The sequence below is a fragment of the Chelonoidis abingdonii genome, chromosome 3 (assembly GCF_003597395.2).
Source record: "Chelonoidis abingdonii isolate Lonesome George chromosome 3, CheloAbing_2.0, whole genome shotgun sequence".
Classification (NCBI taxonomy): domain Eukaryota; kingdom Metazoa; phylum Chordata; order Testudines; family Testudinidae; genus Chelonoidis; species Chelonoidis abingdonii.
In genome coordinates this window covers 156450320-156462995 of record NC_133771.1, presented here as the reverse complement: position 1 = coordinate 156462995, position 12676 = coordinate 156450320, and the positions used below count along the sequence as shown (strand labels likewise).

General features: G+C 40.8%; 1 protein-coding gene across 1 annotated transcript in view; it reads right to left on the bottom strand.

Moving 5' to 3' along the window:
* Window positions 1-12676, bottom strand: part of ZFAND3 (zinc finger AN1-type containing 3) — a 275471-nt gene that overhangs the window by 31653 nt on the left and 231142 nt on the right. Inside the window, exon 6 of the mRNA XM_032770729.2 lies at window positions 7775-7945. Within this exon, the coding sequence (XP_032626620.1) occupies window positions 7775-7945 (171 nt within the window). The remainder of the gene's footprint in view (window positions 1-7774; window positions 7946-12676) is intronic.

The window sequence follows — 12676 nt, the reverse complement described above, 5'->3', positions numbered from 1 at the left end:
AACGGTGAAAGAGGGGAAATCCCATTACTGCCAATCCCCTAAGCCATCCTCGTAAGTCTTACAAGAGATTTTTAGTACAGAGGAGAGAAGCTCAGCTCACAGTTTTCTGTGATTTTATACCACTCCAGAAAGCCACTTTAAATCTAACACTGTTAACAAAGACCTTGACAGGCTTTTAAGGTTTGACTTTAAAAATCAAGTGATACCAGGAATCAATTTTTAGTGACTAAACAGTTTACAAGTTGTAAATATTCATCTGCTGTGTGGAGAAATACTGTCATAAAATTAAACAATATTTTCTATGCAAACAGCTTGTATGATTTAGACTATTACAATTTCAACGTATTTTTGAAAATGTGTACAGCTTCAGTTATTGGCCACATATCTTATCAAATCATTAATGTAAAGCCTGTGAATCCATCCTACAAATAATCTATTGGGAAATTTACACTGGAAAAAGGAAGAACTCTCAACTTTATGTTGCCATTTTCACTGTCTCTAATTTTAGTCAACAAGTCTGCTCATGGTTGGCGACCTTGCTCACCACTCCTAGGGAATCAGCAGCTTGATTTGCAGAGCAAACATGACCCACTGCTCAATTCTGTGTTGCTTATACTCTTGGCAGAAAGCTTATATTAAAATACACTTTAGGAGATAAGGTTCCTAACGTAATAGCTGATCTACTTGCCCACTGAACCAGATATTAAGTAACAGTATTTTTATGCAATCGTTATCCATCATGGGAAACTAAACTATTCAAGGATTCACACAATGCTAGAATCATCTGTCTGAACACATGCCTGGTGTAACTGGCTTCTAGAAAGGTTTCATAGGAAACTGGTGTTATTCTGATATTGTTGATTTAAAGGTTATCCAGTCAGAAAGGCAAAGAATGAGATTTTTTTTTTCAAATTTCGCCTCCTCACTGAAGCCTGCAAAGTGCATTGGCAATTAACAATTCCTATCACTTCTCCCAGTTCACTGTGAGAAAAGGCTCAGAACTTGTCTTACAAATTGCTCTTTGGAAGATCAAAGGAAGCGGAATTTGTCTGTGCGCGCTCTGGATGAGATTGTAATTTAATGGAATTTTCAGAGAAAGCTTGGCAGTGTGTTCATATGACAGCCCCAGGGTAGAGGATTCAGGGGAGCTCTAACTCTTCCCTTCTGAGCGCCTTCCTTGCCTTTAATTGGCACCTCATTAGAAATTAATGAAAATGACATCCTCTGTTCTTCCTGCTTTAGGCACAGAGTGCTACAAAAAGGCCCATCACAATTCATAACACATTCAATTTATATAGCAATGGCTCTTAAGCATTATTTATGAGCTGTGAATTTCTTGTCAGCAGTTAATAAGCTGTACAGAGGGAAAGGAGAATGAAAAAAAAGATTGTGAATATATAAAAACAATCTTTCTACAGCTGAGAAATGTTGTGTTTGAGCTTAAGCATCTTTACTGGGATTCCCTTCTCAGTAGTAAATTGTTTTCTCCCTGCCCCCACCTCTAAAGCCCTACAGCACTGTTAAATTTGTCTGAAGTTCCATGCAGTGTCAATGAAATGGGATCCATGGTGATGCCTGTCTGTCTGAGAGGCAGTGGGAGCAATGGAGCAGTTCGCAGAAGATCCGATATGCCTCTCACGGTATAAAGGGCATGTCTGGCCCCCGTTCTCTGAAGTACAGTGTCCTGCAGGAGAGTGATTACACCTGGAGAGGTGTAATAGCCTTGAAGCATCATATCATTAGGACTTGGAAACCGTAAAACTGTGGTGCAAGCTCTGGATATCTATTTCAGATGACACTGGTAAGCAAGGCCATATAAGCTCTAAGCTAATGCAAAAACTGCATTTTACAAGCATTTGTAAATCACCAGAAACTGCTGCAAGTAAAGCATAACATTGTTCAGAATGTAAACATCTCAATAATGTTATTCTGAAAGCGTAAGTTCCTGAGTATGGGCAGACTGCGAAGGACACACATTTGTGAAATCTGCACGAGGTAATCGGTTGCAGAGGTGTTTGCTTAGCAGACAGCATTATCTAATGAGCTTCTAGACAGTCATTTAGTGGACTATATATTCAGAAATAGACACTGCTTGCTTCAGAACTTCAGGGTAGATGGGGAGAGATCACTGCATATACAGCTCATCTGATTGCTCACTGCATGTCTGATAATAGCAGAAAGTATTGCATCAGATCTTGCATGCAAACAAGTCTGCTGGAGGCAGCATATCCAACTTGTTGAACCAACGGCCTAATCAAATATTACAAATCCTCTCCCTAGCACATGGGTTATCAGAGTGGAAATGCAGTAACTACAAAAGAAAAAGCACAGGCACCTTGTTTTGGAGGAGCTGTCTCTTGAGGATTCATTGTTATTGCTATCTTTCCAGAGAAAAAGCAGACATTTTGGGAGAATTTTCTTTAAAAAAAATATTGGCAACAAGATAAGAAACACCCAAATTCAAATAAAAGGCATGCATATTCCAGTTACCTCTCTCTCATATTTAGTGTTAATTCTAGTGCGGGGGCAGGTGACTTTATGGGAAAAAGACATCTTGTAAATGTTGAAGAGATGTTAAGCTGCCTTTGGAGACTGTACCTCTTTTGGCATAGTTGTTTTGACAGCTGGCACAGTATCCAAGCTGTGGTAATAAAATGGAAAGTCCCAAATCTGAATACTACAGCTCTGGAGCAGAGATAGATGATCCTGTTACCTCATTTTTGATCATTTTGCACATGAATTGACTTTGAAAGCAACAAGTCTGTTACTTTGCTTGTGAGAGAGTTCCGTGCAGAGTGCTTCTTAAAGTCTGTTGATCTGACTATGGCCCAACGTTACAGAATTAAATTCAACAGAAAGTTGTCATCCAAGCCAGTTTCCCATTAGCTGAGCAATGGAAGGCCCTTTCTTCCCATCTCCCAACTCATGTGACTGAAAAGAACTCATTCAAGAAAGCAAGAGAAAATGTTTTCTTCAGGAACTAGAGTTAACTTTCCAAAAGAAAACAATGAGGATATTCTTCTCTTGAATTGGTGTGGTTCACTGCAGTTAGAGCAAAACACAGCTTGTCATAACAGCTTATTGATAACTCCTAATTTGCTTCTTAAGATTTGTAAAATATTTCAATTTGTTGCTTCCCCTGTGTTCACATGGCACACCCCACAAAGCCACATAGTATTCCTGTGATATGGTTATTCTACAGATTTTTCTATTTTAATCAATGTCCTATATGTACAAGATTCCCCTTCCACTAGCAGTGTTATGCAGTGCACTTCCTCGAATGGCTGTAACTCATTAGGACAAGTGTTAAGGTTACAAAAATTAGTGGAATGCATTGCCAAGGAGTGAGATAATTTTCCAGTGGCTTTTAACTCAGGCAACAAGCCAATGTGCAATCTCTAACAATGCAACTGTTCTAGTCAGTGGCCAAAGGAACCTATTATTGATTTTAATCTCTATTCCAGATGGATTGTGTGCGCGATTACATACAATCATGAGATTCATGCAATAAATTCTCTTTCTTCTGCTGCTGAGAAAAACTGCATGGTTTGTACTTTTGATCACCTTGCTTGCTTTTTGCCAAATATTACCATGAAAACTACGTCTGAAATTAAAAAAAACTGAGCGGCTTCCAAAAACACACTTTTTCCTTCACCTCAAATAAGAATGAAGGATCCAAGGATTTAAGGTTATACCAGCAAAGGGTCCAGAACTCTCACTAGTTTTGGACCAGTGTCAAGTTTAAGGTTTTGTATCCTGCAGCTCCCTCCAAGGACACACATTTATTTTATCCCAGTAGAAAGTTTGTATTCCTGGCTTTCCAGTGAAACACCCAGCATCTATTTCTAGTTGTGACTGCTTGCAAAATGGTAACCTTAAATCATGATTTCTTGAGTTATACAACATCTTAAATAATTAGAGTTTTAAAATATATTTGTTTTATTTTTTCTACCACTCTAACTTGTTCATCCTGACTAAGGCAACCTGACTTTAGAGGTAGAAGGACAAGACAAATAATAAACTCAGCTAGAACATTTTCTAAAATCAGTTTCTCTAATTGTGACAGATTACATGTTGATAATAAAAGTATAGAGGTTTATCAGTTTGGGGTGATCCGCATAAGTTACTGGGGACTTTTTATTTGTAGTGTGTCCATCCCAAACTCATACAAATTGAACTTTTATGCTAACACATCACGTATGTGCAATTTATTTATAATACATACACATTAAATAAAATATTATGATTGCATCGTTAAAGCCAGGCAATGTACCAGCTGAGCTTCCTGCAGTACTGTTTGTTTGACCACAGTGCACACACAGTATTAGCATTCGTTATTCCTGTTTCTCTCACTGATTCCATAGACTAAATGTATTTATGTTATTAATAGTATATGCTGTAAATTGCATAGGATGTGCCACGTGGCCGCACAGAATCTAACTTTTCATTTCCTGGCTTATTCTACAAGAACAATTTGGCCCCAAATTTAGGTTTTGTAAACAAGCTTTTATTAACCCTAAATCTAGTAGAAACATTTGCAAACAGTTACATATATCCAGTTGAATCCATTAAAAACCCATGATGTATATTAGGGCCCTACCAAATTCATGGTCAATTTTGGTCAGTTTCACAGTCATAGGATTTTTAAAATCATAAATTTCATGATTTCAGCTATTTAAATCTGAAATTTCGCAGCGTTGTAACTGTAGGGATCCTGACCCAAAAAGGGAGTTGTGCGGGGTCACAAGGTTATTGTAGGTGAGATTGCAGTACTGCTACCTTTCTACGCTGCCGCTGGCGACTGTGCTGCCTTCAAAGCTGGGCAGCTGGAGAGCAGTAGCTGCTGGCTAGGAGCCCAGCTTGGTATTGCCACCCTTACTTCTGCACTGCTGCTGGCGGGGTGCTGCCTTCAGAGCTGGGTGCCTGGTTAACAGCCGCCCCTCTCCGGTTACCCAGTTCTGAAGACACTGCAGAAATAAGGGTGGCAATACCGTGACCCCTTTAAAATAACCTTGTGACTCCCCTGCAACTCTTTTTAGGGTCAGGACCTTCAATTTGAGAAACACTGGTCTCCCCCATGAAATCTCTATAATATAGGGTAAAAGCACACAAGACCAGATTTCACTGAGGGGAGACCAGATTTCATGGTCCATGATGCTTTCTTCATGGCCGTGAATTTGGTAAGGCCTACATATTATGGTGCTACTTCATGAGAACCTGAAAGGATCTCCCTAGTGTGGATGTAATTATACCAGTATAGCTGTTCCCATACAGAACAGTGAATAATCTATGCATAAAGCGCCATAAAACTGATATAATTGTGTCTACACTCAGGGTTGTGCCAATGTAACCGTTTCAGTAAAAAACTACATCCCTGTCTGAAATAGTTATACTGGTCCAAAATCTGTATGTAGACCAGGCCTTTGATTTAAATACTTTTCAATTTTAATAACATGAAGCTATTACTAACTAAGGGAAGGAGCTTTTTTTAAAAAAAACAAAACCACAATTTTTAACTTCATTGTCACTTATGTTGCAATTTTTTGTGATTATTTTGGCATTTAATTGCCACTTTTGTTTAACCAGACTGGGCAAAGACGCTTAGACTATGGCTCTCAACCTTTCCAGACTTCTGTACCCCTTTCAGCAGTCTCATTTGTCTTGCGTACCCCCAAGTTTCACCTCACTTGAAAACTACTTCCTTACAAAATCAGAATATAAAAGTGTCACATCACACTAGTACTGAAAAGTTGCTTGCTTTCTCATTTTTACCATATGATTATAAAATAAATCGACTGGAATATAAATATTGTACTTACATTTCAGTGTATAGTACATAGAGCAATATAAACAAGTCATTGTCCAGATGATATTTTAGTTTGTACTGACTTTGGTAGTACTTTTTAATGTAGCCTGTAGCAAAACTAGGCGAAGATCTAGATGAGTTGATGTACCCCCTGGAAGATCTCAGCATACTCCCAGAGGTACACTGCCACTGATTAAGAATCACTGGCTTAGAAAATAAAATCTCTACCACTGAGACATACAGAGTGGGGGAGGTGTGCATTTTCACATTTGCAGTTGCTATTGTTTGGGTGGAAATACTTTTCTACTAAACTAGCAATGATAGGGCAACAGTATATTGATTGCCAATGTGATGGCTTTATCTTCATATGAGAACTTATTTTTAAACAGAAGTTTAGAATTTGCAGAATACAGCAAAAATTGCTGATGCTAAAATTACACAATCCACTTATTTTTATACTTCCAAAATTCTCTTAACCTTGATGTTAGGGAGGATTTTTCAGGCAGGCATTTACGAACTCCCTCATTCAGATTGTGACAAACGCAGCCTAAGAGCTGCAGCTTCTGCATCCATCATGCTGGGAAGAGAAAATGCACCAAGCTATGTCACAGAGAGCAGGGCTGCTGTAGTTTGCTGAAAATCTCACCAGATGCCTTACTGTGCATGGCCAGAACTGAGTTTTCAACCAGCTTGCATTAAAGTCTCTATACCACAACTTTTGATTGTATAAGCAGTTAGTGGCTTGTCTGATTCTCCATGTAGTTTCTGTACACATCTTTGGTTAATACCCAACACCAGGGAGTTAAACATGTTTCATCCTTACCAGAGTTCTAGACTGTACCTGGTTGTCTTTGTAGCACTTATTTCAGGCGGCATTTCATGCTGAAGATAAGACCCCCTAACTACACCTGCATAACCAGTTTGGACAATACTTCCTCTCAGTTCTATGTAGCAGGACATCCCAGAGTTCACTGGTCCACATGCCACAGATGTCATTGTGTTTGCAAGCCCTCTGAGCACTCAATTACTGTATTGAGGCATCATGAAACAAGTAGACAGACTTCACCAAATGTATGAACACCAACAGGATTAGGCAGTGTAGTATGCAGGAAGCATAAGCTTGGCTGAATCATGGTTGTGTCATGAAAAAAATTACTATTCAAATAAAAGTACCGTGTTTGTTGTAACCAAGTCTACTGAGTGTATTGCAAATTGATTACAACGAATACAATTATATTTGTGTGGATGAGACATTAATTTCTCCCATGGTGTCTCCCACGTTCAGAACCTTTTACATGTAATAATACAAGTTCCAAAGTCCAATCGTTTTAGACCAGTCTGAATGAGACAAGGTGGTCAGCATAGGCAATAACATCTCTGACCCCTCCCCCGCCCCAAAATTACTCAAATAGCTGAACAATTTCCTCAACTTACGAAAAGTCTCCTTTGGGTTGACATCAAGCATAGAAACGTTCAGTGCAAAGGAAAGGGGTGTTTTTTGGAACGTTACCGACCATCTAAAGATAAAATTCTTATACAGGGAGAAAGGACTGTCTTGTAATTTGCATACAGGACAGAGGAAGACCTGTGTTTCTGCTCCAGGTTCTTCAGCAGACTTGTGTGTGATCTTCAGCAAGTCACCTGACCTTCTCTGTGCTTCAAGCTTCTTCAGCTGTAAGTGGGGATAACATTCATCCACCTCACAGGGAGTTATGAAGCTACATTCATTTATGCGTGTTAAATGGTTTGAGATCCTTTGGTAGAAGGCTCTACATAATCAGAGCATTAGTGGAAATTTATCTGACAGCATTAACTAACTTTTGCCACCAATGAAAGCTAGATCCTCTCTCCCAAATTTATCTTTAAAAGGTCTCAATATGACTGCTACGTTTTCCCATCCATGCAATGGTACCTAATGTCATTCTGTTAGAAAGCTTAATTTTAACAGAATTGACAACCAGTACTTACCACAGCGACATGATCCCAGTTCCTGCTGTACTAGCTCCAGTTTTGTTTGGCACTGGAAGCACCTGCGTCTGCTCTTCTGTTTGGATCGACTGGTTTCTTCAGGCCTGTCACTACTGTCCTCCAGTAGCCGTGGCCGTTTCACAGGAGAAGCCTCGCTCTCTGACTGTGAATCTGTAATATTCAGAACAAACATTTGGGAGAAATGTTAGAATCTCCTTTTTGAGGTCCTGTTCTAGAAAGATTAACTGTCTATTACTCTCATCTGGGGTCACCTGCAAGCAGTATGTTCCTTCCTGCTCTACTGCATATATACATTCTTCAACAGTCAAAACAGGCACCAACTAAGGGAGCAATTATCTTTGTTCCCTAAAAGTACCCCTCCTGGCTCACAATACTGAATATGAAATGAACTGGATAACTCCTCCCAGCCACAGCTTAGTTGTGCACAGACACATGTAGTGCACACACCATCCTAAACAATTGGAAGCTTCATTTTTCAACTCATTTAGTTTCTCCTACATGACTTTACTCCCCCTATACACAAACCAACAGAACAAGGCTTCTGATGAAAGACAACTGAAAGTGAGTTCAGCCTATTTCCTGTCTGGATAGAACAGAGGCTTTAAGGCACAGTGTGCTAGCTATAGCTCTGAAAACTGAAGGCGGAATACAAAAGCATCATACTGTGCCTCCCTTTCTCTACAAGGATAACAATCTAAATGTAAATGATTACACATCACCAAGATAAACTAAACCCATGGATGCTATAGATTCAAAGCACTCCTGGATTCTCTCTTTAAACCAGGCACGACACTACTTCCATTAATAACCTTACTTATATAAACTTCCTCTTCTAAGAAAATGTGGGGGGGGGGGGGGAGGGAAAAAAAATGTGCTGGTCTTAGAGGATGTAAATCAGCAGATGCTCCAATTGTTAGTGTATCTATCGTAAGAATGAGAAGCTAATTAATTGTCTGCACATGACATTTTGTCATACCACAGTGATTGGCACTACAGAAAAGGCCAAGATGTATGGCTTCCACCCGCAAACCTGCCATCTTCAGGTGGGATGCTCTTCACACTACCAACTTCCTTCACGCTAAAAAGGTTAGGTAAGCATTTTTTTTCAGGTGAGATAGCGCAAGAGAAAATCCTTGTTGGGAGTCCAGGATTCAGAGAGAACAGGCATTCCCAGACACCACGGTCTCCCAATATTGTCAGATTCTGAGGTACCCTTTCCCTCCAGGCCTAGAAACAAAATAGTATATAAAATAAAAATCAAATCATCTTCCATTTCATTTCTGCAACCACATTCCCCATTGATTCAACATCCACTTCCCCTGAAGTTAACCTTTCCCTGCACACGGGGGCGGGTCCAGGCACCAGTGCAGCAAGCGTGTGCCTGGGGCAGCCTGCTGGTCACTGTGAGGGCAGCAGTCAGGCAGCATTCAGCAGAATGCCTGCAGGAGGTTCACCAGTCCCGCAGCCTTGGTGGCAATTTGGCTGCTGGTATGCCGAAGGCACGGGACCAGCAGATCACCTGCAGAAACGCCGCTGAATCCACGTCACCAAAGGCCGCCTGACTGCCGTGCTTGGGGCGGCAGAAAACAAAGCGACCCCTGCCTGCACAGGAACAAAAGGCTTTTGTTTCCAAAAAGGTACATTAAGTGGACAATACTTTGAAGAACAGCTCTGCTGTAACATTACAGCCCTGCAATAACGGGTGGGAACCCTAATTCAATAGTGCTGTTGCTGCAGAACCAAGTCTCAATCATTTCCTGAAAGTGGGTTTGTCCCATCTACACTACAAATCAAACTGTCTGCAGTACTATTTCAAGGAGATCCACTGCTGAAAGCCAGCGTCGAAATGGGTCAATATCCTAGTGTAGGATGGGGTCTGAGAAAAATCCATGTTACTGTAGCAACACCAATTGTAAAAACATACATTCAGCAATACAGAATAAACATGCCTTCCTGGCGGGACCTTGGCCTTGTAAGCAGCTTTATTTTAAAATGCCTTTGCGGGTTTACTATGATGATGGAAAACGTGGTTAATTTGTGTGAGCTGAACCATTTTCTAAAATAAAGTTTTCATCAGCAAGAATATTTTTAGGACCAAATTCAATGCCCTGTGCTTTGTCAGAATACTCTGTAAAGGGGTGAGGAAGCAAATCATTACACAAGTAACAAAACCACTCCACAGGATTAGAACAACAGCTTAAAGCAGTTATCCATGCTCTTGTTATTTTTCCATATTGATTACTAGTAACCTCCTCTTTGGTTTACTTGATATCCATATTGCGCCTCTTCCCAGCCAATCCGTCCAAAATCCATTAGCCAATGTTATCTCATCTAATTAGACCATCTCACCCAACTTCTAACTTGCATCAATAACTTCCCATCTTGTCCACCACATGCAATTTAAACTAGTCTACTTTCTTTTTCACAAATGCTGCTGTGTGTGTAGTATCCATAGGTGCCTGCCTCTTATACCAGTATACAGGCGACCTACCGCTCATTCATATCCCACCAAAAGATTCACTTTTGTGATGCTCACAAATGAATGACTTATTACATTTAAATAAGTTTACCTAAAGCGATTCCTTCTGGATTTCTCAATGCATCTGTTTTTCTGTATCAGTCTTTTAAATCTGTTTTGTACAGGTGGCTGGTGCTTAAGTTATAAATAAATAAACATAGGACTGTAATAACACCTAGCATATAGTGTGCTGCCCTCTGGGCACTCAGATACCGCAAGGAAGGAGGTCATGACAGAATCTAGCAGGGAAGAGGGAGAAATGGATGATTACTTGTGAGGGACTTCTGCACCACTGCGCATGCGCAGAATTTTTATTCCCCATAGATTTTGTTGTTTTTCCTGCAGAAAAATAACTTTCTGATGGGGAAGCAAAGGGAATCCACAAGAGCAGTCATGAGACCCTTCCCAGCTGTATGTTTTGGGTGCCCAGGGCAGCTGGCAGAGAGGTAAATCATTGTGAGGCAGGGGTTGGGACTGGGAAAGACCCAGCTGGTGGCACCTACCCTGTGCCAGGCTCAGCTGCTAGTGTCAGCTGGGCTGGGGAGGATGAGACTTCCTCTTCCCCTGCACGGCATCCAGGACCAGGTCAGACCCACCCCTAGATTTATCTCAGAGCTGCAGGAAGCTCTGCAAATTCCCCCCGCCATCCCTCCCCCTACTTCCTGCACCCATTGCTCTTCAGCTGCAGGGGGAGAGATCCCTCTACAGGAAGCTGATTCTCCATCTGCCCAATCCCCATGCATGCAGCACCCCTCATACGCAGACTCTTCCACCAGGCCTCACCACCCCACACTCAGATATCCCACCTCCCCGATGAGCCCCACTCCCCCTATACCTGGACCACCCCGACGGTGGGATTGGGGGGGCGGGGAAGGTGGAGAGCTGCACAGTGATCTCCCATCTCTGTGCAGCCAGTGGCCTGTGCTCCCCAGTGCCATGCTGGAGCCTCCAAACGTATTTGACAAATAAAATCTGCAGAATTTTGCAGAATTTTAAAATATTAAAATATTTAAAATAATTTTTTGGGGCACAGAATACCCTCAGGAGTAGATGGATCTTTGTAATTATGGATCCACTGGCACCATTTTACTTCAAACCACCTCTATGCAGCAATGCAGAAGTTGTTCCACGACAAAGGCTCTTTGAACAGGTTCCAAGAATCCTAATTAAGCCAGACTCCTGAGCAGCAGACTTGCATCAGTTCCACTGCCTTCACTATACCTAACAACATTAGGCTGGGCATACTGGATTCTGAGGGTAACATACACCTGATGTGCTAGGAGTACTGCTTTCCACAGAACAGTAGCCCAGTTCATGTTGTGTTTAATAATGAAGTCTACGATAGTACACCTCTTCACTGCTAAATATTTGGGGGGGTAACAGGAACTATACCACCTGCCACCTACTCATCACTCAGAACAACATTCGACATTGCCATTCCCAAACGGTTAACTTCACACATATCTTTGGAAAAAAAAAAAAAGCCATTCTGGTTCTTCTCAACAGTCAATTTTGCATTTTAAATTAAGTTAATGGAACAAACAGTGGCCTACTGGTTTATTACGAAGGCTTCATGAGAAATTCAAATCCATGCGCCAAGCAGTGTCTAATTTAGTTAATATAGCCAAATCCTGTGGAGAGGCTGCCCCTAAATTAGATAAACAGCTGCCCAGAGTCAGGCTTGCAACTGTATAATTAACTACATCCAAATATTAAATTACACATTTCCTGTTGATTAATAAATGACTAATCAAATATATAGATAAGATGTCTCATAACAGAAATGACAGATTTAGAAATAAAGCCTTTTAGATGATCGTATCTTCCTGGCTTGCTTGGTTTAAACACTATTTTGTTAGCATACGGAGAGGTTGCTTAGCCTAATTTTAAAAGGACAGCAGCCTGCTTCTCAGTTATCTCATTACTTAGAAATTATATTACAGTATTATATGCTCAAATACTGTACAAAAACTAACTAACCCTCATGACAAAATGCAATGCAGGGAAACACTATCCCCACTTTATGGATGAGGAAAGTGAGGCAGGGAGCTAATGACTTGCCCACACAGTCAGTGGAAGAGTTGATATTAGAATTCAGAACTGTGACGCAACTTGGTGTTCATTCCCCCAGATCACCCTGCCTTCCAAAAGATTAAAGTAAAACATGTCTGAAACCTTGCAGCAGTAAAGTATAGGGATCGGACAATGAATGGAAATAGTTTATGTATAGTTTTAGTGACAGGATAGTGAAATGCAAGACAAGTATGCTCAACAGCATCCTAGAGGAGCTGCAGGAACAGGATAAAACTCATGAAGGCCCAGAAGTCAAGAGTAAATTCTAATTACAAGCAATTAAGCAATCA